The sequence below is a fragment of the Adiantum capillus-veneris genome, unplaced genomic scaffold (assembly GCF_014529385.1).
Source record: "Adiantum capillus-veneris isolate H3 unplaced genomic scaffold, ASM1452938v2 Hic_scaffold_800, whole genome shotgun sequence".
In the NCBI taxonomy this organism is placed as follows: domain Eukaryota; kingdom Viridiplantae; phylum Streptophyta; class Polypodiopsida; order Polypodiales; family Pteridaceae; genus Adiantum; species Adiantum capillus-veneris.
Genome location: NW_028221785.1, coordinates 1 through 27,546, shown reverse-complemented (window position 1 = coordinate 27,546; position 27,546 = coordinate 1). Strand labels below are relative to the sequence as shown.

At 46.3% G+C, this 27,546-nt stretch overlaps 1 protein-coding gene across 2 annotated transcripts in view; it reads left to right on the top strand.

Moving 5' to 3' along the window:
• The window catches only part of LOC147416575 (coniferin beta-glucosidase-like), a 48,605-nt gene extending 21,355 nt beyond the window's left edge, over positions 1-27,250 (top strand). For both annotated transcript variants that reach the window (XM_086508246.1, XM_086508245.1), the window contains 6 exons: positions 25,110-25,168; positions 25,248-25,323; positions 25,632-25,703; positions 25,778-25,865; positions 25,945-26,197; positions 26,841-27,250. In XM_086508246.1, the coding sequence (XP_086364372.1) occupies positions 25,110-25,168; positions 25,248-25,323; positions 25,632-25,703; positions 25,778-25,865; positions 25,945-26,197; positions 26,841-26,960 (668 nt within the window). In that variant the 3' untranslated portion in view covers positions 26,961-27,250. The remainder of the gene's footprint in view (positions 1-25,109; positions 25,169-25,247; positions 25,324-25,631; positions 25,704-25,777; positions 25,866-25,944; positions 26,198-26,840) is intronic.
• The last annotated feature ends 296 nt before the right edge of the window (positions 27,251-27,546 follow it).

The following is a 27,546-nucleotide window of genomic DNA, read 5'->3' as shown; positions in this document are numbered from 1 at the left end:
GGCAAAGACTCAAGACTCAAGAGCCACTAGCCTGAGAGGCCTCCCAATCGGTAGTAGCCGGCTGTAAATCATGCACATCCTCCCATTCCTCATCATTGAGCTCTAGGTCCGGCTCAATCTCAGCCACGGATGAAGTACCTGGTGTTGGTGGATGTGAATCTCCACCTACCTGAGGAGCCTCTTGCTCCATCTCCCACTGTGTAAAAGGATCTGTCTGTTTGTCTGTACTCTTGCAAAGCATTTTCAAATTTGCGCTAACGAAGACAAGATCATTAGCCTTCTCCACTCCAAGCCGATTCCTCTTCTTGAAAGCAATGGGGCTAAAGGTACTCCACAATTGCTCCAAGCATGAGGTACTAACTGACTGGCTGAGAATACGGATCGCCAATCTCTGAAGCTCAGGGCCATCATTGCCATAGTCCTCCCACCATAGCATTGAACCTATCTTCCTGCGATCAATCTGAGCATCTGGACTGCCAAATGACCCCCGCATCTCTCTGTACTGTCTCAACTGATCTCTGACAATGCGTCGACCATCTCTGTCTAGAACCATCTTGTTTAAGATCTCTGTAAATTGGTTCATGACTTCCCTATCTGTCTCTTGCCCTGCACCTTGGAACTCTGGATCCACCATGTACGCTGCCCCGTGTAAAGGAGAGGCATATGAATTCCACCTTGAGCTGCAAAGCGCATGGATCTCCTCATGCCGCTCTGCGTTCGGCTCAAGCTGTGCAAGCTGCTCAATCATGCGGTCCATTGCCTCATAAATCTTGCCAATGCAAGGATCCATGCCATCCAGAACTCGAAGCAAATGAACCACCGGTTTTACCTGTGCGTCTAGACTCTTGAGCTCCTTCCAGAACTCAAGATCCTCTGCCTTATCCTTGCACAAAATCCCTGCAACTGTCTTTGCATAGGGAGAGGTGGTGAACTCATCACTGATGAAGACTTGTCGGACCGCATTTTGACATTCAGACAGCCTGCGCACAAGAAGAAAGTTGAATGCGAAGCGGGTGTCTGAATACTTTAGAAGCACTTTCCCGCCCGACCTCTTGAGGTACTCACTCCGAACCAAGTTGTGATTGTTGATGAAAGTAACAATCTTCACTGCATTAGCAATGACTGGAGCGATCCAGTCTAGCTTGCCGATGTCTTTTAGAAGGTTGTTCAAGCAGTGTGCCACGCAAAAGCACACTGTCACATGCGGATAGTGGCCCTCTATAATAGCTGCTGTTGCCCTATTTGACGCCTCCCCATCTGTGACAAAGGCCACCACGTGTTGCTGACCGATGGTTTCTATGGCCGCCGTCCACTCTGCAGAGAGGACATCGGTGGACTTTCCACTCTCGGTGGCATCATGAGAGTGCACAAAGTACATCTCTCGACTCGAGTATGCGACGAGACCATGGATAGATCTCTTCCTTGTATCGCTCCACCCGTCGGCAATGAGGGAAACGCCATGTTTTGCCCAAAGACGCTGAATATTGAGGGTTGCTTGCTCCACGATAGCCTTCTCTCGATCGAGCAAAGTGGTCCGGAGAGCCTCTGAAGATGGCGGCACATAGCCGGTGCCATACTCTCCTATCCGTTGCACCATGACTTTCCAATACTCCGACCTATTTCGATCAAACATAGAAGAGGTTAGTATCAAAAAGGTGGAACCGACCATAACGGAAGAAATGAGAGAGAAGATTGATAAATCATAAAACAATGAACATACCTCGCCGCGACAAATGGGATATGGTCGTGATAGAAGAATCGAGCCACGGCCGCATCCACCTCTTCCTTCTTCTTTGGGTCCCAAGATGTGGCAAGGGTCCTTTGGCGACGTTTTGGACCTTGTGAAGATGCACCAACACCTACACCGGGTAGAGAGGAAGAAGGGAAAATGAGGGTCTTTGGATCAATACCTTTGCGTGCGGGCTTGGCTTTGTGGTTGAATTGCCAATCCTTTTCCTCGAGGTCCTTCCTCTTCTCGAAGGTTACGTTGGAGCAAAATCTCACCTCATGTCCCGGCACTCGAAGAAAGTGTGCCCTCACTTTGTCATGCCCCCCTTTCCGCGTGTAGGAGCATAGCTTGCATGCCCATGCACGAGAACCTTCCGCCGCCGACAAGGTGCCCTCCGAGGTCACTTCATCCCACCACGACCATTCCTTCGCCTTTTGAGTGTTGCCCGCATGAACGGAGGGGGTTGTACGAGAAGAAGAGGCCATGGAATCTAGATGATGGAAATTGGAAGGAGACTCGAGAGAGCTTGAGGCTTAAAGCCTTGAGACTCGAGAGCAAGAGAGAGCTTGAAAGTTGAGAGCCTTGAACTTTGAAAGCTTGATGCTTGAGAGCTTGGTAGGTTGAGAGCTTGAGAGCTTGAGAGCTTGGAAGTTGGTAGCTTGAGAGCTTGAGAGATTGAAGCTTGAGCAATGAGCCTTGAGAGCTTGAGACTCGAGAGCAATAGAGCTTGAGAGGCTAGAGCAAGAGAGCTTGAGAGCAAGAGGGCTTGAGAGCTTGTGAAGGAAAAGGGTGTGAGGGCTTGGCAATATATAGCTTTTGAGGGCTTACTACCCGTTTTCTAAACGTTTGAAAATTTCAAAATTGTGCCCGTTTTTGAACGTTGGAGATCTGCCGTTCTGAACGCGTTCCAGTATGAGCCCGACTGTCGGTTCCGGGGCGTTCCAATCACCGCCGACCGGCCGGAACGCCGGCGTTCCAAGCATGGAAATACACGTTCCCCGGTAACTCTGATCAAAAGAAGTTACATGAAAAGCATCAAACTCAAAAGCATCCGGTCCCAAAATCACTAGCGCCAAAAGCTACCAGTGTATTTTGCAGAGATTCATATAGTTGCTGTAACCGGCCTGTTAACTTCAAAAAGGGCGGTAGACTTTACTTCAAACCTGTGCTATAATGACACAAGAGAGGGGAATGGGATACAGATGCTAGATTGCACCTGTATGAGAAGACCGACACGAGACTGGCCCCTAAATTAGGCGCCCCTTTCGGTATTTCTTTATTCTTTAACAGAGGGAATAAAAGCTGTGGTTCCCTACAAGCTGCCCCGCACAATCTTGGCTGAATTTCAACTGTTCTGGCCTGATTTCGGTAGCATAACTGTACTAGGACCCTTCACAGTCAGTATTCCCACGCATTGGATGACTTTCCTGACGCATACGGACACTTTGCCAAACCTGGCGAGAATCTGCAGCACGCTGAATTCTCTGTTTTTTGCTCCGAAAATGCGCCAGATCACCTGTACAGCGGTCCCCTTGTGTCCCCAAACCTCCTGGGGGTATTAGGGTCCGTTTAGGGCCAAAACCCTAAACCTGCAAAAATACACAGCAGGCTGTAATTCACTGTTTCGGGCTCCGTTTCGCGTGCCGGTCGCATCCGTAGCAAGTCCTCGAGCTCCCGCACCTGTAGGGCTACTTGCCCTTTGAATCGGACGAGATTTCGCACGTGAAACCTCTCCGAATCACCTGTACCTGCGGGGAATTAGCCGCTAGCTAATCCAGTACCTGTGCAGGAGGCTCTTGCCTCGGCAATCGCGCATGAACCCACACAACTGTACATTGGTCAATTGAAAAGCCCACTAGAGGGGCATAACCATAAAGAATAGGGGAGAGAGAGAGCAGTGAGAGGTGTGCAGGTCATGACATCCTGCACCTCACTATACATAGAGGGTAAGCCAGCACTCCATTGAAGCTCTCCCACCTGTGACAGCACTCAAAAACAAGCTCACAGCTGAAAATCACGTTTTTGCCTTCTCTTTAAGTAGTAAACTGGCCTCAGAGTGCCAAGTGTCACTCATTTGTGCATTTTCCCGCTTTAGACCCTCGGGTCTAAAAATATCTCACCTGCAGCCTCTGTTGATTTGGCCACAGAGTAACAAAATGATCCCCATGTCAAACTGCACGTAATGACGCGAAGACATTTTGCCGTCCAAAAATAGCAGTCCCTAAAATTTAGGAGTTTCTGTCATTATATTCTTCTAGGTCATCTGACCCTCTTTGTACACTGCAGCCACACCCAGAAGTGAAATGTAGCTTATGTAGCAAAGGATTCTGCTTTGGTTGGCCAATGACCCCACTTTGGCTAACCATAGTCCTTGTCCAACCTTAGTGCTCTTTAGCCCTCAGGCCTGGACTCTCTCTGAACAGTTCCACATTGGCTATGCAATGCAAGGCAGTTAGATTTCCAGAGGGGTGTTTCCAAAAGATGAAACAAACGAAATTCCCCAAAGAAAGAGAAAATAAACAAAAATGGAATTGCCACTGGCTGGTGACATACCCCCCTCTTGAAATCTCAAACGTCCTCGTTTGCACCTATGTCGTACATGCTTACAGTCAGCACTCGGGTGTCCGGACACGGTGTCGACACATGTACGACACATACATGCTCACAGTGAACACCTCGTTGACGCATGTATTGCCTGCGTGTGAACCCTGTCCCAATGACATAGTGGAAGCGTCACACTCGGCCATTGCTTTGAGTCCATAACTTTCCAATGACAAAATGGAAGCGTCACATTTTGCCACTGTCTTTTAGTACACGTTGGATCTAGTAACCTTTCGAGCATACCCAAACCGACAGTTTAAGAATGCAGTTACACATGTACTCTTCAATAGAAATAATTTATGTACCCTTGACAAACTGACAAGAAATACTCACTTCTATAGCACTAAACAAACTTTTGGACATTCCATAAGAGCAATTGCCAAACTGACAATCTGTACAGCTCTAACATTCATGTAACATGCACTTCATTTGAGTTCATTGTAAGTAACATGTACATTATTTCTTTCAAAAGCCATTGTCACACTGACAATCCATTTAGGTCTGAATCTCAAGGGGTCAAGGTAGGTTGCAAACCAAGGTTTTGAGTTCCCATACTTTTAGTGACTCTGCAAGTTCACTTTTTTCCATCCACTTGACATCCAGAGGTGAATAGCTTTTGAACTTTACCAAACAGCACCTTGCAACCTTGCCTTTTCTTTTCTTTCTTTATGTGCCAAAATCTGTTCCGGGACCAAGATCTCGTCAAGTTCCTCGACTTCCGGCTGATCTTCAGCTGACATATCTTCTGGCACATCACCCACATTGGGTCTTAGAAGACTCACGTGAAACGCATTGTGAATCTTCCAACTCTCAGGCAATTTCAGCCTTTATGCAATATCACTGATTTGTATATTGAGCATCGAAAACAATCTTTCTCTGCTCTTCATCTTGATCTTTGGAGATTAACCTGTGATCTACCCTTACGTTGTCACTTTTATTGGGCTGAGAATTCTCTTTTTGACCCAATTTTGGCAGCATAACTGTAGTGGAAACCTTCACAACCAAAAATCCACATATCCAAGTGATTATCCACGCATAATAGAGCACTTTTGCAAACCTGTCCTGGAAATTCAGCACGCTGAATTCTCTGTTTTTAGCTCCTAAAATGCTCCAGATTACTTGTATTACTGTCCTCTAGCTTCCCCGAAGCTCTTGGGACAAAAAGGCATCAAATAGGGTCAAAATCCTAAATCTGTAGAAAAATAGAGCAAGCTGTATTTTCTTCTTTTGGGCTCTGTTTTGCGTGCCAATTGCACCAATTCGTCGCCTTTGATCTTCTGCATCAGTAGGACTACTTACCCTTTGATTTACACGAGATTTCTCGCAAGAAATCTTGTTAAATCATCCTGTACCTGTTTTGAATTAGCCTTTAACTAATTCGGTACCTGTATGAAATCATTCCAAGTGGAAGGAGTCTGTCCTTGTAACAACAGTGTATTCCATCACGGACTTGCATTTTTTTTCCAGAAAAGTGACTTTAAATGCTCCTTCCAACAAATGCTTTGTCAAATTGTTCGAGGAAAGAGAAAACCTTTGTCCTCTCATCAAAGCCATTGAATGTGTCAATGGACTCACTGATCATCTTCTTTGTATGGCTTTAGCTTATCCGTTGACTCCAAATTGTCAAAAGAGACAGTTTGCATAATGGGTACACCTGTGGGAGCCATCTGTACTCCCTGGCCAGTAACATGTTGATGTCCAGGTGTCAGATTCATTGATGGGATTGAAAAACGAGTCATACCCAAGTTGCCTTGTGACACCCCAAACTGACCTTGTGTGCCCTGAAATCCTGGGTGCAAACCAATGTTTGCATAAATGGGGTTGGGCACCATGCCTTGCATACCCCTAAACACTATTCCTGGCATGCCAAAACTGCCTTGAACTTGATGTGCTATTGATGAAGATTGTAAGAACTCCATAAATCTTGGATTCTCCATCAATTGCTTGAACATGGTCACAGTAGTAACAACCTGCAAAGCTTTCTCTGCTTGGCTTGAACTCTCGCCAATTTCATGTGCAGTTGGAATAGGCTGTCTATCCTTTGAAGAGGAACCCTCTTCCTTGTTGCCATCCATCCTGTATCCAAAGAAAGACTCGTAGCCTTTCTCACCTGTATCCAAAGAAAGACTCTCGTAGCCTTTCTCACCTGTAAATCCACTCGATCTACTCTCAAACTCTCTGTGTTTTCAAGGTCATCCCAAACTCTCTGTGTGTCTTTAACCCAAACTGACCAAGGCTCACTTTTTGAGAAAAAAGTGATTTAATCCCGTCGATGGAACCATGTAACCAACCTGTTAACTTCAAAAAGGGCGGTAGACTTTACTTCAAACCTTGATTTAGCTTTCACCCATTATTAGTCGTCTATTCTACCTGTGCTATAATGACACAAGAGAGGGGAATGGGATACAGATGCTAGATTGCACCTGTATGAGAAGACCGACACGAGACTGGCCCCTAAATTAGGCGCCCCTTTCGGTATTTCTTTATTCTTTAACAGAGGGAATAGAAGCTGTGGTTCCCTACAAGCTGCCCCGCACAATCTTGGCTGAATTTCAACTGTTCTGGCTTGATTTCGGCAGCATAACTGTACTAGGACCCTTCACAGTCAGTATTCCCACGCATTGGATGACTTTCCCGACGCATACGGACACTTTGCCAAACCTGGCGAGAATCTGCAGCACGCTGAATTCTCTGTTTTCTGCTCCGAAAATGCGCCAGATCACCTGTACAGCGGTCCCCTTGCGTCCCCGAACCTCCTGGGGGTATTAGGGTCCGTTTAGGGCCAAAACCCTAAACCTGCAAAAATACACAGCAGGCTGTAATTCACTGTTTCGGGCTCCGTTTCGCGTGCCGGTCGCATCCGTAGCAAGTCCTCGAGCTCCCGCACCTGTAGGGATACTTGCCCTTTGAATCGGACGAGATTTCGCAGGTGAAACCTCTCCGAATCACCCGTACCTGCGGGGGATTAGCCGCTAGCTAATCCAATACCTGTGCAACAGGCTCTTGCCTCGGCAATCGCGCATGAACCCACACAACTGTACATTGGTCAATTGAAAAGCCCACTAGAGGGGCATAACCATAAAGAATAGGGGAGAGAGAGAGCAGTGAGAGGTGTGCAGGTCATGATATCCTGCACCTCACTATACATAGAGGGTAAGCCAGCACTCCATTGAAGCTCTCCCACCTGTGACAGCACTCAAAAACGAGCTCACAGTTGAAAATCACGTTTTTGCCTTCTCTTTAAGTAGTAAACTGGCCTCAGAGTGCCGAGTGTCACTCATTTGTGCATTTTCCCACTTTAGACCCTCGCGTCTAAAAATATCTCACCTGCAGCCTCTGTTGATTTGGCCACAGAGTAACAAAATGATCCCCATGTCAAACTGCACGTAATGACGCGAAGACATTTTGCCGTCCAAAAATAGCAGTCCCTAAAATTTAGGAGTTTCTGCCATTATATTCTTCTAGGTCATCTGACCCTCTTTGTACACTGCAGCCACACCCAGAAGTGAAATGTAGCTTATGTAGCAAAGGAATCGCTTTGGCTGGCCAATGACCCCACTTTGGCTAACCATAGTCCTTGTCCAACCTTAGTGCTCTTTAGCCCTCAGGCCTGGACTCTCTCTGAACAGTTCCACATTGGCTATGCAATGCAGGGCAGTTAGATTTCCAGAGGGGTGTTTCCAAAAGATGAAACAAACGAAACTCCCCAAAGAAAGAGAAAATAAACAAAAAATTGCCACTGGCTGGTGACATACCCCCCTTTTGAAATCTCAAACGTCCTCGTTTGCACCTATGTCGTACATGCTTACAGTCAGCACTCGGGTGTCCGGAAACGGTGTCGACACATGTACGACACATACATGCTCACAGTGAACACCTCGTTGACACATGTATTGCCTGCGTGTGAACCCTGTCCCAATGACATAGTGGAAGCGTCACACTCGGCCATTGCTTTGAGTCCATAACTTTTCAATGACAAAATGGAAGCGTCACATTTTGCCACTGTCTTTTAGTACACGTTGGATCTAGTAACCTTTCGAGCATACCCAAACCGACAGTTTAAGAATGCAGTTACACATGTACTCTTCAATAGAAATAATTTATGTACCCTTGACAAACTGACAAGAAATACTCACTTCTATAGCACTAAACAAACTTTTGGACATTCCATAAGAGCAATTGCCAAACTGACAATCTGTACAGCTCTAACATTCATGTAACATGCACTTCATTTGAGTTCATTGTAAGTAACAAAATGATCCCCATGTCAAACTGCACGTAATGACGCGAAGACATTTTGCCGTCCAAAAATAGCAGTCCCTAAAATTTAGGAGTTTTTGCCATTATATTCTTCTAGGTCATCTGACCCTCTTTGTACATTGCAGCCACACCCAGAACTGAAATGTAGCCTATGTAGCAAAGGATTCCGCTTTGGCTGGCCAATGACCCCACTTTGGCTAACCATAGTCCTTGTCCAATCTTAGTGCTCTTTAGCCCTCAGGCCTGGACTCTCTCTGAACAGTTCCACATTGGCTATGCAATGCAGGGCAGTTAGATTTCTAGAGGGGTGTTTCCAAAAGATAAAACAAACGAAATTCCCCAAAGAAAGAGAAAATAAACAAAAATGGAATTGCCACTGGCTGGTGACAGTTGCCACGTCATCAGCATAAAATGTGGAAATTTGTACAAGCTGCCATGTCATTAGGTCAACGCAAAATCCGAAATAGGTGCCCAAGGGGAGGTAGGGCAATGCCTGGAAAATTCACCCACAACCTAACAGGAGAAAGATATATGGAAATATATGAGGGCGCCCGAACAAAGGTGGGCGACCGGCCTAGAAATAGGCGGCCGAATAATGCAGTCTAAATGCATATGCAAAGGGTGGCCAGCCTGGAGGCACACTAGCCATACATGTATGCCCTAGACTTGTGTGTGAAGTAGCAAAGTGGTGTAAATCTAACACCCTGTCTTAGCACCTGATGCTGAACAAACCGCATGAAGCCTGAAGATGTGAGGCCAATGATGAAGATGTCTGCTGCAATGTCCACTGAAGGATAATACTTCGGCGAATTCCGCGAATGTAGCAGCAGCCTGGGGTGTCACGACCGCCAAGAAATCTCCATGGTAAAGTGCCGTGACGAGCAGTGTAGCAAACTGCTCTACTCCACCGATATTGCGTGAAGGTCCCGAACTGAGTGTGAAAACAACTCCTTGTGGTAAAAGAAGTGCCAATAGACCTGCAAGTGTCCTGCCCAATAGGATTTGTGGTGTCTGTAGTCAAACTGTCTGGACAAAATGGGGAAGCCTAGGAACCGTTATTAGTATGCACGGAAGCTTGTCAATGCATGAACTTGTAACCCAGCGTGGCCAGGTGGCTAAGCTATGTAAAAACTCCAAGAAGGCCAGATGTAGCAATCTGCGCCGTAAACGTCCTCCGAAACAAGGAAAGCCAAACTAAACAGTTTGCATTGTAGAAGCTACCGTAAGCTGCAATAGTCACTGAGAGACCCTACGGACCACCGCCGGATGGTGTCCTATCAGTAGGAGGGTAATCCAAGATGAAGGGAAAGCCAGACTCAATAGTCTGCGCTGTGAAGGGCCTTTGAGAAGAGGTGTGGTCAGACCAAGTTGTTTGCACCGTAATCATCCTGTGGAAGTAGGGAAGCCAAAACGAGCAGTCTGCGCTGTGAAGTGAAGTGGCTAGACCAAGATGTCTGCGCCGTCTTGCCTGTATCTCTTGCCTCCAATCCTTAGGTGTCAACCAAAACAGGATCCGCGCCAACAACGCCACCAAACCGCAACTCGGTGTGACACGCAATGTAAATGAGCTGGGAGTGGCTTGTTGCCCAGGTTGGGGGATAAGTCTGCTGTAAGGTTACCGAGGGTGAGTGTAAGCAACTCTGAAGGTAGCAATCCAAATGATCAAGAGTGTAGAAGTGCAATTGCACTACCATCCAAGCCAAGCTCTGGGTGACTCCGGATGTAGGTGCATAATGATGCCCGATCTCCCACATCTCGCGGGTAAACTCTCCAAGAGAGTCCAAAGCACTGAAGTCCCGCTCCAGTCTGTAGATCCAAGCAATGAACCTGTCCAAGAAGAGATCCAAGATCCTCTCCCTAAGTCCATGTAAATGCTCTTGTGTAAGCAAGTGATCAGACGTGTCGAGGTCAAGTGGTAAGTGTCTGTCCACCCAAGATGGTGGTGTCGTCTCCGGGAATGTCGGAATCCCATATGCCATGAGCATGGCCATATCTTGTGTGAACTCCTCTGATGAGTGCATACGTGCTTCCATAGCAAACCACGAGTCACCACCCCCTCTGGAGTGCGCAACCGCCGAATGAAAGGCTGGAATGAATGGATCTCCCAAGGATCATACAGCCGTAGATGATCAAGCCGACGTCGAAGATACCATGTACTGCAGTAGTCACTGAGAGACCCGCACGGACCACCATCGGTTGGTGTCCTGGCAGGAGATAACTTCATCCTCTGTGAAAACACAAACCATGTGGCTGCTGTCCACCCAAAAACGCAACTACAAGGTGATGAAAACGCTGCTGTCCAGCAATTTAAAGCGTGCTCGTACGCTCCCGGTAGGGTCCTGAGTGGTGCAGAGGGTTTGGGGAGGGTGGGGAATCAAAGTCACAACCTTTGATAGGCTGAAAACAGAGAAAACAGCAGGGTATAATGGCTGTAATCTGATGGAAATGAAGAGGATACAAGCCGGCAAGGCACCGGATGCCAAGCCGGTGATGTAGGCAAGATCTGTAGAGGTCAAGGCCCGGTGCTGCCCCCCCTCTGCAAAAACGTTGCTTTGCTGTCCAACAAACGCAGCTCTGCCAGATCTGCCCAAAATGCAAGCGACTTGCTTGTGCAAAAACGCTGCTGTCGTGCACTTGCAGAAAACGCAAATCTGCTGGCTGAAAAATGCAGGTAGAGGGAGGGAGGGGTTTTCCGGCGACGGATGGTGCCCAAAAGGGTAGCGCTAGGCAGCCAGGAGGTGATTCCTCTGTGTGAATGCCCAAAAGGGTAGCGCTAGGCAGCCAGAAAGTGATCCCTCTGTGTGAATGCAAAAACGCAAGTGGAGAAAGGTTTCTCCGCGACGGCAGTGCCTTAAACTCCATCGAAAATGCTGGCAGATCAAGTTTTCCGAGAAACGCTGGCTGATGTGATCTCTTGGGAGGAGAACTTGTGCGGACGCCGGAGATGCGCCTTGGATCATCGAGAGCCTGAAGCTGCTGATACCATGTGAGAGTGCGCGTGTGCGGAAGCGTGAGAGAGGAGAGAGAGAGAGACAGAGAATACAAACGCAAGATATGGTGAAGAGGGGGCGATCAGCCCCCCATGACTACCATGGGCAGAAGACCCTCAATACAATCAGTATGATGAAAGTGGGTACCCCCCCCGGCCCCATAAATAGGTGCCCAAGGGGAGGTAGTGCAATGCCTGGAAAATTCACCCACAACCCAACAAGAAAATGATATATGGAAATATATGAAGGCGCCCGGACAAAGGAGGGCGGCTGACCCAGAAATGGGCAGCCGGACAATGCAGGTTAAATGCATATGCAAAGGGTGGCCAGCCGGAAGGCACACTAGCCGTACATGTATGCCCTAGACGTGTGTGTGAAGCAACAAAATGGTGTAAATCTAACAAATTCCACCCATGCCAGAAAGTGATGTGGAAATCACCGTGTCAGCAGAAGAGAAAAGAGAGAGAGACATTGCAAGGTGAGGACGTGGCTGACACCGTACAAAGCTGATGAGGCAGCCCGTTTTACGGTGCAATTCACAGCAAATCATATTGCTCGTGGTAGTTCTTGCGTAAGGAAAAGATTCTGGAGCGCAAGTATTTTTAGCAGTTGCTTTTCAAGCAGTGCCAACTTTTTGTATTTGTTGCCTTTAGGCTAGGGGCCTTTAAAAGTGCCTATAAGAGTGAACCTACGGGTTTACTTCTGCACATCAACTTGGAAGCAAAATCGTAGAGTGACTCCGTGGCTATTGTACTCTGTTATTTATCAATATAAAAAAAGTACAAAAAGGGATCCCAGATGTTGGGGCCAGTGCATTTGGGAGTAAGTATTGCAAACTCATCAGATATATCAAGAAAAGGAAGACAAAAGGTCGATGATGCACCAAGGATGCCAAATTTGAGTGTAGGTCATGATGATGGTGATTCAAGTGGATCGAAGCAAAGTCTGGACGAGGAGTTTACGTCATAGATCCGGGAGAGTAAGGAATCTTGTGCAAAGATTGAATTATGACAGTTATGTGGCTGGCCAATGTGCATTTATGGCGAAGATTGTGCACGATGTAGAGTCTATTTGTTTTGAGGATGTTGTTGGAGATCCCAAATGGTATAGAAATCCTTACTTCATGCTTAAAGACCACCAATCTTCAAAATTACTCACTATTTGCTCGTGGTAAGCTTCCAAAGTGGATCTTCTATTGCATCTTACTTAAAATAGAAAATTATCTAGATCAACTCCATACTAAGGATTTCAATGAATTTTCTAAGCCCCACTTAGAGAGAGAGAGAGAGAGACAGAGAGAGAGAGAGAGAGAGAGAGAGAGAGAGAGAGAGAGAGAGAGAGAGAGAGAGAGATGAAATGAAATGTTATATTAACGTCTTCAAAAGGCCAAAATGACCTATGAGACCAAAGTGATACAATCTTGGTGGATCTAATACAATGTCTGGGCACAAAATAAAAATGAAGTAAAGTAAAAACTAAAATCATCATCACTGTCTGAGGATGCTTGGCATTGGGCATTGTTCGAGAATGTAATGCATCGGTCGCTGAAGAGCATTGTCAATGCCTGTCTTTGTAAATAGTCGTACTAGACGCCTCCCATGCCATGCTAGAATAGTCTCGATTCTCTTATGGACCCTCCGTCGATGTCGTGGTGACCCTCGTAGACGTGGATGTCTAGCTCTCTCGAGCTTAATCGCTTTGTCCACTAATATACCTGAGGTATAGGTGGGCTCGAAAGTCTGCTGTGAAGCTTGCTCATCTGACTACCGAGTCTTTTCTAAAGAAGGCAATGATCTCCCTCTGTGAATGTCTCCCATTGCCTGATCTCCTCAAGAGACTCCTTGTGTCTGCGTAGCTCTAGCAAAAACAACCTAAGGCATCTTTGATCGTGATATCTCGTGACACAATGATTGACTACAAGACCTTAACCATTCTATTTATAGAATGTTAAGCTGAGGTAGGGCAAAATGTGTAACTGGTGCAAAAAACATAAAAGCCCAAAAAATGGCTAAAAATGTGTGCACCCAACCAGGCTCAGAAAATGACCGGCCGGACACGTGCTAAAGTGTCCGCCCATGCAATCTCCATGATGTGCGATGTGTGGCCAGCCCGGGACAATCACTAGCCGTACAAAATGGCGAAGCAACGGTGGTGTAACTCTAACACCCCCTCTCAGCACCAGATGCTGAGACAACAGCTTTGTACTTGGAGAGCCATGTGGCCAACTTGCACATGTGTGAGCAGGCTCTTGAGACTTTTTTGTCATGCATGAAGCGCACTGATCAACTGGAGGAAGACAGTGGCTTTCTGGGTTGGCAGTGCTCCTACGCCTGGTTGGCTACCAGGTGAGGGTTTTAGGTGGATTCCCCCAGGGATTGCAGTTCGATACTTGGGCTATCAGGTTGGCCTGGACTTGTCTCCATTGCAGCAGATTGCTCCCCTCCTCCTGTCCATCAGGAGGTAGTTTCTACATTAGAGTTCGACACGACTCTCTTTGGCAGGTAGAGTTGTAGTGGCCAACCAAGTGTTGGCTACTATGTGCTACATTATATCTTGTTGGATCTTCTCGAGCTCCTGCATCAGCCAGGTAGAGAGGCTGATCAGAAATTTTCTTTGGTCAGGACGTGACACTCAGATAGCCCGGGCCAAAGTAGCATGGCAGGTCATCACTCTACCTTGTTCTTAGGGGGGGTAGGGGATCAAAGACCCAACACAGCAGAGCAGAGCCGTTCTTGGGAAGTTTGTGGTTAGAGGACTGCTTCCAGGGAAGGAGTCCTGGAAGGAGCTTTTGCTTCAGCGGCTTAGAGCTCGAGTGCCTCAGGCAGGAGGCCCTTGGGGACCTTCCATCAAATGGATCTTTATAGAGATGCGCAAAGTTGGTCTGAGCTGGAGACTAGAGGATCGCTTCGGTGTGAGCCTGCTTCGCTCTTGGGAGCAACTCTAGAGAGGCCTAGAGCAGCACTAGCCCACAAGCATGGAGGAGCGCTTGAGACAACCCCTTGTTTGGAACCCCTTGGTCAGCACTCAGAGAGGCCACTTGGTTGGTAGTAGGCCTCATGTTTCTTGGGGTCCCATGGCAGAGGGTCCAACATGCACTCTAGGTGACTGGCTTTAGTTCTGAGGCTTGGCAGAGGAGTTACAGAGCATCCAGTTGCAGGGCATGAGAGGGGTGCAGAGCATGTGTCAGGACATCACAGAGGCAGTACCAGCTGAGTGGCTCACACCTCTAGAGACATCATCTCCCATATGGATGGGGGCCTTCACGCGACTGGAGGTCCTCATTGTAGTTTGAGCTTGCTCAGAGACTGTACCGTTCATGTTCTTTGAGATAGAGGGCAAGGGTCAACTACACAGAGTCTCAGTAGAGGCTCCACAGGTTGCAGAGTGTTGTTTTCAGAGGATCCGAGTAGTGAGCATCTGCGGGAGGACTTGTGTCATCGATCCTGACCCAGTAGCTCTTGAGACAAGCCACTGGAGGCTTTGGGCTTGGGAGAGCTGTCCACTGACACGAGTGCAGTGGGATCTTGGAGAGTGGTTTTGGAGGGACCCTTTCTCCTCAGCCATTGTCAGCCTTTTGGGCGAGGTTGTGGGAGCCAGACAGCCGCAGCGAGTCACATTCCAGTGGCTAGTTGCACACAGAGCTACAACAGTGGGAGTTGGCTAGTACATAGCGGCCTTCCAACAGTATGTGCAGTTGTGACCATCCTTTGGAGAGTCAGCATCATTGTTTGTGGGACTGCCCTACAGCACAGCAAGTCTGGCTTCGGGTCCTTCGGCTGATGCCAGCTCTCTCCACAGCACGACATTACACTTGGGGGCAGCTGCTTGGTCCACTCTCACGGGCCATGCACTACAGTTTGAGCTATCCTCCACCAGCAGGATGATAGCGATACAGGGGGGTCAGTGATGACGTGGCGGACAGCAGAAACCCTAAAATTCCTGCAAACCCTATAAACTGCCAGAAACCCTAATTCGCAGCAAACCCTAATTTCTGGAAACCCTAACTGCTGGCTGAAACCCTAATTTCTGGCGCCAGTGCCACGTGGCAAGGTTGTACGGATTTTCCGGAAATCGCGCCGCAATTTGCGCTGGCAGCTTTTGGGCGTTGCTTTTTGCATAAAAGAGAGAGAACTTGCTTTTTTCTAATTAAAAAAAAAAAGAGACTCTCTCTAAGAGAGAGAACTGATGCTTTGATTTTTAAAGCTTTTGGGGCTCTGCTTTTGGGCATCCCTTGTAACCTTTAAATTAGTAGTGAGGGCCTCACTTCTCAGGGCATCTGGACGCAGAGTCAGAGAGTGAAACCCTAACCGCTCTTTTGTACTTTGATGATTGACTAATATAAAAAGAAATACCGAAAGGGGCACCAGTCTTTGGGGCCAATATCTCTAGGCACGGAACTCCGCCGGGCCAGTGCAAATCTATTGTGATCTGTGAATTGTTTTGAAGTGGTTATTTGGTGCTGTCGCGGCATCCCTTGTAACCTTTAAATTAGTAGTGAGGGCCTCACTTCTCAGGGCATCTGGACGCAGAGTCTGAGAGTGAAACCCTAACCGCTCTTTTGTACTTTGATGATTGACTAATATAAAAAGAAATACCGAAAGGGGCGCCAGTCTTTGGGGCCAATATCTCTAGGCACGGAACTCCGCCGGGCCAGTGCAAATCTATTGTGATCTGTGAATTGTTTTGAAGTGGTTATTTGGTGCTGTCGCGGTTGATTCTTGACTTGGAGTATCCAAGTCTGTTACAGTGGTATCAGAGCACGGCCGATTTCTCTTCTACGGGAAATCCGATCCCCGAATTTTTTTCCGCGGCACCTATGGCTTCAGGCAATGATCAGTCGACTCCCTCTGCATTTGGAGATGCGGGCTGGGATCACAACGAAGATTCAGGCAGAGAGTATGGCCCGCCTTGGCCTACTTAGGCGGAGCGGCGAGAGATAGAGCGTCGCCAGTTGATCGGCGATGCAACAAAGATGATGCTCAATTTTGCCAAGGACCCGATAATGGAAAAATATATGAACCAGACCTCTTTGAAAGAGGTACAGATGGAGTGGCAGAGAACCACAACACCACTCCCGAAACCCGCTCTCAAGAAACCTTCTGCCTCCAAGAAATATACGGAGAAGGAACTGGAGAACGTGGTTGATGCACGGATTGCTCAGCTTTTTGACACGCAAAAGAAAGCCAACAAGCACAGCAAAAAGCAGAAGAAAGGCACTGACTTCCCGGGATATTTGGGTCGTCGGTTGACATTTGACAAGGCAAAGAAACGGAAGAAGCGTGTTCGATTTGAAGGAGTACCCCGTTCTTCTTCTTCTTCTTCTGACAGTTCTTCTAGCTCCTCGGATTAGAGCGAAGAAGACAGAAAAAAGCAAAAAGCGAAGCAAGACACAAAGCTTCGGAACGGGCAAGAAAAAGGCAAAGAAGGCTACATCTCGCCCAGAGACTGACAGTTCTACTGAGGACTCGTCTACAGACAGCTCAGATTCCGATGACGGAAAGTTTTATGCGAGCAAGAAGAATTTTTACAAAGCCAACCAGTATGACTTTCTCGAAGATAAAAGCAAGAAAGTCCGAGAGTTTAAGGAAGGTGGCCACTCGATCAAGTTTGATACTTTTTAGGATACTCAGATGCTTCGAAGGCTTTGTCTTTTATACAGCAGTTTGACATCGCTTTCGCGGGAGGACGCTATTCAGAGCACTCCAAGATTCGAAGAGCTGCCTCTTACTCTAAGGGGAATGCTCGTACTTGGTGGTCCACGCTTCTATTAAGCAAGACTGTGCCAGTTACATGGCTGAAATTCAAGAGGCTTTTTATTTCTTCTTGGTTGACTCAAGAGTTTGAGCGAGATATACGAGCTGCTTGGAACCATCTCCGGATGACCAAGAGCGATACAGTGAATTCTTATTGTGAAAGATTCTGGAGCTCTTTTCTACGCGCCTCTTCATTCAAGAAGATCTCGTTCAGAGAACAGATTGAGCGGTTTACCTTGGGTCTACCTACAGAGATCCGAGATCACTGCTTGGAACAGAAGTCGGCTTCTATTCAGGAGTTGATGAGTCATGCGAAGCGGGGCTTTGCCATTCACTCTGGTAGTCTGACCTATCCCACAGATGAGGCCATGACACAACGAGCCGAACAGACTTCTGGGAATGAAAGTAGAATGAAAAAGAGCAACCCAGAGAAAAAAAAAGGATGCACGACCCAAGCTTACTCCTGAGGAGAGAGCTCGCTTCATCAGAGAGTGGAAGTGCTTTGGATGCAGGGAACATGGACATATTTCCGCAAAGTGGCCTGATAAGGCACAGAAAGAACAGAATGATAAAGACGACGACAGGTCTGAGAGTTCGAGAGCAACTGAGGAATGTGGCAGAAAAGGCAGATAGAAAAGCAGAACTGGTACCACATGGCGTGGGACCTGCACCGAATCTAATGAATGAAAGTACAAACTTTGCCGCTTTCGGGGCAAAGCGAAGGATCAGGAAGCTCTTTTGAAGGAGCCAAGGCCAACTTCTTTTCACTTGGAACTGGTACCACATGGCGTGGGACCTGCACCGAATCTAATGAATGAAAGTACAAACTTTGCCGCTTTCGGGGCAAAGCGAAGGATCAGGAAGCTCTTTTGAAGGAGCCAAGGCCAACTTCTTTTCACTTGGAATTGGCGGCTCGATTTGGAACTACGCCCGACAGACTGACGCCACAGCGGAGGTAGTTCGACTGGCACCCAGATGGGATGTTGCCATTACACCGAGCATTGGCAAACTTCGTTTGCAATGACAGGGGTGTTCAGGGCACGCGAGTGACGTTCTACTCGGGATCCCTTGGTACCACAAGAACTACGCCGTGGTTGACTACCGGGCCGAGAAAGCGACTTTGATAAATGAAGGGCTTAGAGATTGTACTTGATGAACTTCAGTTTTCTTACTCATTCTTTTGGGAGAACTGAACGATGGATAAAGGTTCAATATGTCTTGACCTGAAGAAAAGAACGCCAAGATTTTTTCTCCACGCTCATGCCGATTGCTTTTGAGAGGGCCTGAAGATCATACCATTGATCTCATATCTAGAAGCACGCCACCGAATCGGCCACCTTATCGTGTGAGCCGAGTACAGAATGAAAAGATTATGAACCCAGTGAAAGACCTCTTGGAAAAGGGTCTTGTCCAGCCTAGTACTTCACTGTATTGCTCTCCAGTGTTGTTGGTTTTGAAGAAAGACGGATCTTGGAGAATGTGCATCGATTATAGCACTCTCAACGAAATCACCATCAAGAACAGATTTTCGATTCCTAGGATCGATGATATACTCGACAGGTTACAGGGATCCTCGTGCTTTAGCAGGATTGACTTGAAGAGTGGATATCATCAGATCAGGATAGCGCCGGGAGATGTCTACAAGACAGCTTTCGGACGACTTTTGGATTATTTGAGTTTTTGGTGATGCCTTTTGGCTTAACCAACGCTCCTGCGACATTTAACCGGATGATGGATAGGATTTTTCGAGAGTACAGGCTATTTGTTGGCACTTTCTTTGACGACATCATTGTTTTCTGGAAGAATGAGGCAGAACACAGAGATCATCTGCTTCAAGTCTTTCAGGCATTACGAGATCACACGTTAGTGATTAATGCAAAGAAAAGTGAAATTTTCCTACTAGAGATACACTTTTTGGGACACATTGTGTCAGCAGCAGGAGTGCGAATGGACCCGGCCAAGATAGAGACTATCCGTGATTGGCCTGATTTGAGGAATGTCCATGAAGTTAGAAGCTTCTTGGGACTGTGTTCGTACTACAGGCGGTTCATACGAAAGTTTGCAGAGGTTGCTTCCCCTTTGCATACCTTGACACAGAAAGGAGTACCTTTTTCGTGGGGACCCACAAAGGTGACTGCCTTTCGGACATTGAAAGAGAAATTGACTACGAGACCTATTTTGACTTTGCCGGAATTGCAGAAGTCATTTGAAGTATATTGTGATGCCTGTGGTCGTAGTCTGGGTGCGGTCTTGCTGCAAGAAGGCCATGTCATAGCTTACGAGAGCCGTTTGTTCTCTAGGCCGGAGATGACAGCACAGATCTATGGGAAAGAGCTTTTGGCGGTTATACATGCTCTTACTCAGTGGCGGCATTACCTACTCAGAGCGGATTTTACTATCTTTACAGACCATCAGAGTTTGCGCTACTTCTTGTCACAGAAGCAGCTTTCGGAAAAGCAGATGCGGTGGGTGAACATCTTGTCACAGTTCCACTTCCAAATTGTCCATGTGCAGGGACAGAAGAATGTGGTGTCATATGCTTTGTCTCGGAAACCGTTGGTTCTGGCTATTTCCGCGATACATCATAGGAGCCTCGAGGATATGGTCGATGAGTATGCCACAGATACAGGTTTTGCAGATATTTTCACATGGATATGGGATGGGAGATAGTAGCTGGATACTCCCTTCGGGAAGGCTACTTGATGAAAAAGACTATGTTGTGAGTTACACAGCCGTTGAGGGAAAAGGTTATGACTGATTGCCACTGTCCACCTTTTACGGGTCACCGCGGCATTGCTACCACCATGAAAGGGGTAGAGAGAGATTTCTTTTGGCGGAGACTGAAGAAGGATGTGGAAGAGTTTGTGCGCAGTTGCTTGGTATGCCAGAAGGTCAAGTTTGACAGGCATAAGGCACAGGGATTGTTACAGCCTTTACCCATATCCACCCGCCCCTGGGAAAGTATTGAAATGGATTTCATTTTTTTTAATCTCCCGAGAATACAGAACGATCACGATGATTTTCCGATTACATGGCACGCCTGAGACGATTGTCTCCGACAGAGACCCCAGATTTATGAGTTTGTTTTGGAAGGCAATTTGGGAGAACATTGGCACGCGGTTGCAGTTCTCGTCATCGTTCCACTTGCAGACTGACGGGCAATCTGAGATTGCCAATTTAGTGATTTTAGATTTATTGAAGTCTTGTATCTCGCATCAGAAGACTCAATGGGAAAAGAACTTACCTTTGGTGGAATTTGCCTACAATAACACGATACACTCTTCGACGGGGAAGACGCCATGAGAGATTGTTGAAACTGCTGCGAAGGTTCCATCCTTCCTGAGCACGAAAGATTAGAAATTTGAAGCGGATGAATATTCGCGAGATTTGGATACGGCTTCTGCCAAGGTTCGCGAGACTTTACAGAAGTCTCAAGAACGACAGAAAAAGGCAGCGGATCCCCATCGTCGCGACTGGAAACTGAAGGAGGATGATTGGGTGCTCTTACTTTTGAGAAGGCACGCCTAAGAAAGAAAAAGGGAAAGGAGAGGCTTTTTCCAAAGCTTAGTATGTGATACTACGGACCTTTCCAGATTACTGACAAGATAAATGATGTCTCCTTCCGATTGGAACTGCCAGATACTTGGAGGATTCATAATGCATTGCGTGTGAGTCTCTTGAACCCTGTTAAGGGTGATGTGCCTGATGATGGGGAGCTCGATGAGCAACCCGAAGTGGAAGAAAACGAGAAGATCCTTGTTCCTAAACAGATTTTGGCACATAACGATACGAAGAAAGGTAAAGTCCGAAGGCGGTTCTTGGTTTAGTTCAAGAACTTTCCTGCATTTGATGCGAAGTGGATGGAGGAGGAGGACCTAGCAGATACTCCTCGTATTGTGAAACTTTACCTCGATGTTTTGGTTTAGCATAGTCTACTCCAAACGGAAGCCAGAAACTCGGCTTGGCCGAAGATCTGGTGCAGTGGGATGCACAAGAGGGGAGTCACTCCACTCCTTTGTCAACAGATGCCTCGATTTTGATACTAAAGTCACTGATGTCTCTTTGAGCTTCAGGGATACTGAGAGCTGACAGTATTCTGCTGGATGACTTTATGAAATGGAATTCCTGATTATGATACTGATTTGTTCTTGACTTCTTGTGAGTGCAGGAACTGATAGCCGAAATGACTGCAGCATTTTGGTCTGATTGATCTCGAATAGACATGGTTGCAATAGGGGTTAGTCAATCGGACATCGATGAGGTCCCGATTGGACCTAGATGTGATTGCTAGCTACATTGCCGATAAATCATGGTCTAAGATCCGAATGAATGTTGAATGTCCTGTGATGTCCTGTGATGTCGTGTGATGTGACTGTCGATTTTGTACATGTGCTAGATGTGTGTTCCTAGTACGTAGGTACTAATAGTCAGTTTTTGCTAAGACGGTTTATGGCTTTTGTCGGTTTTGCAGGCGTAATCGCGGTCGATTACAATGCTTTCAAGAGGGGGGTATGTCACAAAGTGATGACGTGGCGGACAGCAGAAACCCTAATTTCTGCCAGAAACCCTAAAATTCCTGCAAACCCTATAAATTGCCAGAAACCCTAATTCGCAGCAAACCCTAATTTCTGGAAACCCTAACTGCTGGCTGAAACCCTAATTTTTGGCGCCAGTGCCACGTGGCAGGGTTGTACGGATTTTCCGGAAATTGCGCCGCAATTTGCGCTGGCAGCTTTTGGGCGTTGCTTTTTGCATAAAAGAGAGAGAACTTGCTTTTTTTTAATTAAAAAAAAAAAGAGACTCTCTCTAAGAGAGAGAACTGATGCTTTGATTTTTAAAGCTTTTGGGGCTCTGCTTTTGGGCATCCCTTGGAACCTTTAAATTAGTAGTGAGGGCCTCACTTCTCAGGGCATCTGGACGCAGAGTCTGAGAGTGAAACCCTAACCGCTCTTTTGTACTTTGATGATTGACTAATATAAAAAGAAATACCGAAAGGGGCGCCAGTCTTTGGGGCCAATATCTCTAGGCACGGAACTCCGCTGGGCCAGTGCAAATCTATTGTGATCTATGAATTGTTTTGAAGTGGTTATTTGGTGCTGTCGCGGTTGATTCTTGACTTGGAGTATCCAAGTCTGTTACAGGGGTCGACCTACACTCCAGCCTGCTACAGAGCTTACCCCACAAGAGTGGTGCAGTGAGAGAGAGGTGTGTCGGGAGCTTGCCTGTGGCCTGATTCATACTCTCAAGGGACAGTTCGAGAGACTTCAGGGCAGCTCCGACAGCATGCGGGAGCGTAGAAAGGAGTTCCTTCGACTTTGGCGCCTTGGGCCTTTCTTCACCATGGTCCGGGGTGAGCCCCGATGGCACTACCGTCCAACTGTGTGGCTTTTCCCTCCTCCTGTCTCCTGATTTAGCCCTCATTGTACATATGTTGTTTTCTCATTGGGAGAGTCTCCCCTTATGGTTGATGTAGCCCTCTCTAGTAGAGGTGGTTGTAGCCCTATGGGCAGCTTTATTAACTAAGAGAAGGATATTTTTCTCGGAAAAAAAAAAAAGAGTGGATGGTGAGTAAACCCTCCACGAGAGAGGTCCTAGCAGCTTGCTGGAGCTATTGATAGCATAAGTGTCCAAATCGTGCATGCCATAGAGAAGAAGACTCCGTGGTCTGAGACAGAAGAGCAGTGAGGCGGTATAGGGATCCATCGTACTCACCGCGTTCAAGAACAATACCTCTCGTAGAATCAGAAATGGTCATCGTGCCACTACCAAAGTGTATGTCAGCTCCCTGAGAGTCCAAACTCGACACAGAGAGGAGGTTGAAGGCCATGTCTAGAACGTAGAGCGCCTCCACTAAACTGAACTTCGGGTCTGAGGTAAAACGGAAGAGGGTAATCTGGCCTGTGCCAGACACTGGAATCTCATGGTTGTCATCCATAGTGATGGTCTGCCCATAAGTCTCCGTGAGAGAGCTAAACCATGACTATTGGGGAGTGATGTGAGTGGTAGCTCCACTGTCGACAACCCAAGTACCTGACTGCGATGTAGCAAGAGTGTGGTCCATCGTCGTGACAAGAGCGGTCCCCGCCTTCTCGTGAGAGGCTACAACTGCAGTCAAGGCTGTCTGTTTCTCCTTGTTGGCCTCTCCTCGCTTCCTTCTTTCTGCATTCTGATTCTTTGTGCCCTTTCTTGTGACAGTGGTAACATTCGATGTCCTTGTCCTTCTTCTTCTTCTTACCTTTGCCTTTCTTGCTACTTCCTCGAGTGATCAAAGGTCCTTCAGCATCAACAACACGTCCCGCTCTGAATGCGAAGTGCCCCTTGATCTATTTGAGGGAAGGGAGAATCTCGTCCCAGATGGGAAAAGAGGTACGTTCAGATGTGAGCAAACACTGAAAGTAGGGATCAAAGCATGGGGCAAGCTTGAATAGTAAGAGGCTAGCGCCAGAGGACAAGGGCCCCTCGGGGACATTAAATTAAAGCGCAAGATATGCTAACGTGGTTGCCGTACGGCTCTCCGCAATTTTTGTTCACTGTACGGACGGCCGCAAAACGCGGTGGCTGCTGACGTGGCTTGACAAACGGAATTATGCAAATCACGCTGGTTGTTTTTTTAGTGTTGAAGCTTTTGGAGATGATTGCTTTTGAGTTTGAAGCTTTTGGGGACTCTGCTTTAGCAACCCTATGTAATCTTTATAAGTGGCCTTAGGGGCTCATTTCTCAAAGCATCTGGACGCAGAGTTTGAGAGTGAACACCCACGGGCTCTCTTTGTACTGTGCACACAGATTAATATAAAAAGAAATACCGAAAGGGATGCCAGTCTTTGGGGCCAATACTTCTTGGCACGGAACTACGCCAGGCTGTGTCATCTTTTGTGAACTGTTTTAAAGTGAATCTCTGCTGTGTCACGGTAGAATCTAGACTTGGGGTGTCCAAGTTTGTTACAGTATACATCTCATCACGATTACCAAGCATCTCTTTTCCTCTCTTCCCTCGTATATACATCTCATCATGCTTACCAAGCATCTCTTTTTCCATGTCTTCCCTCATATGCGCATACATAGCATTTCTATATTTCTCCACATTTGCATACTATCTCTTTCTCAAGGTCTCCCCTCATAAGGTCTAACTCTGTTTTAATCATCACATGTACCTTCTCAAATATTAGGTCATCCTTTCCTCTGGATAGTTTTCTTGCTCTGAGAGAACTAGGTGACAATGTGTTGTCCCGACTTTCCGCTTGAATGTAACCTTTGTTTTGGGCTGGGTTTGAAATGTATCTGGATCAAAAGTATTGTCTGGTTGGTTCATTATCTATGATATGTGCAACCTACAGGACTTGTGCTGGCTTGCAAGAACCTCCCTTGTCTCTGTGCCCTTAGTAATTCACAAGCAATAAGCAAAGAGGTAAAAGGTACTGCAGCAAGTAATTCACAAGGGGCACCGCTTGCAAATCACAGCTCAACACAGCAGACACGGCAATCCATAAAAGCAAATGGCACGCAGCAATATCAAGTCGCAAGTAGCAACAGGAGCCGGTTACACATGCAGCAAAGACCTTGTAGCTATGATGGATTGGCAAAGCAGCAAGGCTGGTGACTGATGCGGCTACTTGGTTACACACACACAGAGAGAGAGAGAGAGAGAGAGAGAGAGAGAGAGAGAGAGAGAGAGAGAGAGAGAGAGAGAGAGAGAGAGAGAGAGAGAGAGAGAGAGAGAGAGAGAGGGGTGGTTCAAGGCCATGAAAAAGTCTCAACAATGCTTCACTGTGCAAGCAGGTAATACTGTGGATGGCTCTAGTGGAAGTGTTTCTAACGATGAGTATCACCGTTACAAGGTAGTATGCAAAACATAATGAGTGAATAATTGATAAACGGGATATGTAACTTTTGTGCTGTTCATGTTTCTTTGTTTAGGAGGATATTGAGCGGATGTCTAAAATGGGGATTGATGCCCACAGATTCTCATTTTCATGGTCTCGACTAATCCCAGGCAGGTAAAACGTCTTCCTCTTTCTCAATATTCATGACAAAAGAGTAAAGCAGTGCTGCAATGACTAAAGAAGACCGTGACATGTCAAAATCAATAACTATACAACAAGCACTGACATTTAGACAATCATATGTAGGCACTTAAAAAAAATTTCATTACATGTTTGAACAAGGGGTGAGTTTGTCTCATCTCTTATTTGCACTCCCTAGCATATGGTTCAAAGTTGAGGCCCAGTATTGTGCAACCTTTTTTTTTGTACTTAATCTATCGTATTTAACGTCTCTATTCGCCTTGTTGTTGTGCAACAGAGGGCAGAGGGAGAGTTAACCAGCTTGGAGTGGATTTCTACAACAATCTTATCAACGGTCTTCTTGAGAAAGGTATTATACATTAATTAGCCAACTCGCTAATAGCAAGTCAGAAGGCAACTTTTGAGCTGTTGTGCTGGGTGCAGGGATCAAACCCTTTGCCACTTTACACCATTTCGACTTGCCGCAGGATCTGCAAGATGCATATGGAGGCTGGCTCAGCCCACAAATTGTGTAAGGAATGCACGATGAATGCATCATGTCACCTAGCTGTCTCTTTATACTTGTATTAATGAGAAGTATCAACCTGCAGGGATGACTTTGCTATGTATGCAGAAATGTGTTTTAGAGAGTTTGGGGATAGAGTGAAGCACTGGATTACGTTCAATGAGCCTAGTGTGTTTGTTTTATTGGGCTTCAACAATGGGTCCTTTCCACCAGGAAGATGCTCAAAGTATGTTGGTGGGTGTGCTTCGGGAGATTCGGGGACAGAGCCTTATATTGCTGGACACAATGTTTTGTTGTCGCATGCAGCTGCTGTAAGAGCTTATAGAGATAGATATCAGGTGTGCTTCTGATATTCATGCGGCCTACGAAATATTACATTGCTTGTGTTTAATTTTGCAACCTGCCGGGGCAAAATACAATACCATTCAAGAACTGGTAAGTGTAGATGGGTTGGCGAGTATTTTCAACAAAAATGGCACTACATAGTGTAAATTTTATAGATTCATAATTTTCACAAAGGTATCTCTTAAAACCACAAAAACTTGAAATTTTTGGGCTAATCTTTTGACAAATGATTTTTTGTAAAATAAGCAAATGATCTTGAAGACTCGTTCAAAAAATAGGACCCTCCCACGAATTTGTAAAAAATAGCTAAACGTGCAGGGTAAAAATCAGGACCCATGCAAAATTTTGTGCTATAGATGGGTTTGCGAGTATATATAACCTTCAAGTATAGGGTTTGGGCCGAATCTTTTGAAATTTTTGATGAAAATGGCATTTTTCAGTATGTTTTCACAAATTTCTCTCCAAAAGCCACAAAAATTTGGAAATTTTGTGCTAATTTTTCGACAAATGAGTTTTGTAAAATAGTGATGAACTTGAACACCCTTTAAAAATAGCCTTCGGGCTATAAATAGCCCCTATTTCTTTACTTGTACTTGTTTGTCAATCATGGACCGTGCTCAAGATGCCTTTTCTTAGGTTACACAAGGAGGCTCCATTGGCATGACTTTTAGTACTGCTTGGTATGTCCCCATGAGCAGCTCTGATGCAGATGTGATGGCAGTCCAAAGAGCACTGGATTTTTCAATTGGATGGTAAGAAAAAGAGCGTTAATATCACTTCAACACTAGTTTGGTACAAAAAACAGTCTTTGATTGTCGAATCTGCCTAGGTTTTGAACAAAATGCCACATGTTTCTGAAAAGGATTTCTACAATTCTTTTCGAGAACTTTTTATATCCATCAATCAAATTACTTTTAAAAATTAGCTCCTCGGGCTTTTGAGATTACCATCAGGAAGAATTGGACCCATAAAGATTAATTTTTTAAATGATGGGTACGATAAGCTTAAGAAAAATTAATGTGGCCCGGTCAAAAAGGGCAGACTGTTTTGTTATTTATTGTGATTTATTCACACAATTTTCACTGAATGGAATCTCTTTTTACCATATTATGTTGTGCTGGTCCAAAAAACAAAGTAGAGCATTTTCTTCACATGGTTTCAACGTTCATCATGTTTATACACATATGTATGTATGGATGTGTGTGTGCGTGCGGACCTGTGCGGAACTGGCAAGCCATTGGTGAGGCGATGAATTTACACAAGACTGAACTTGAAAAACTCTTTAACACTTGAACTTTTAGAGAGACACGGAGTGGGAGTTGCACTCCTAGGATGGCATTGG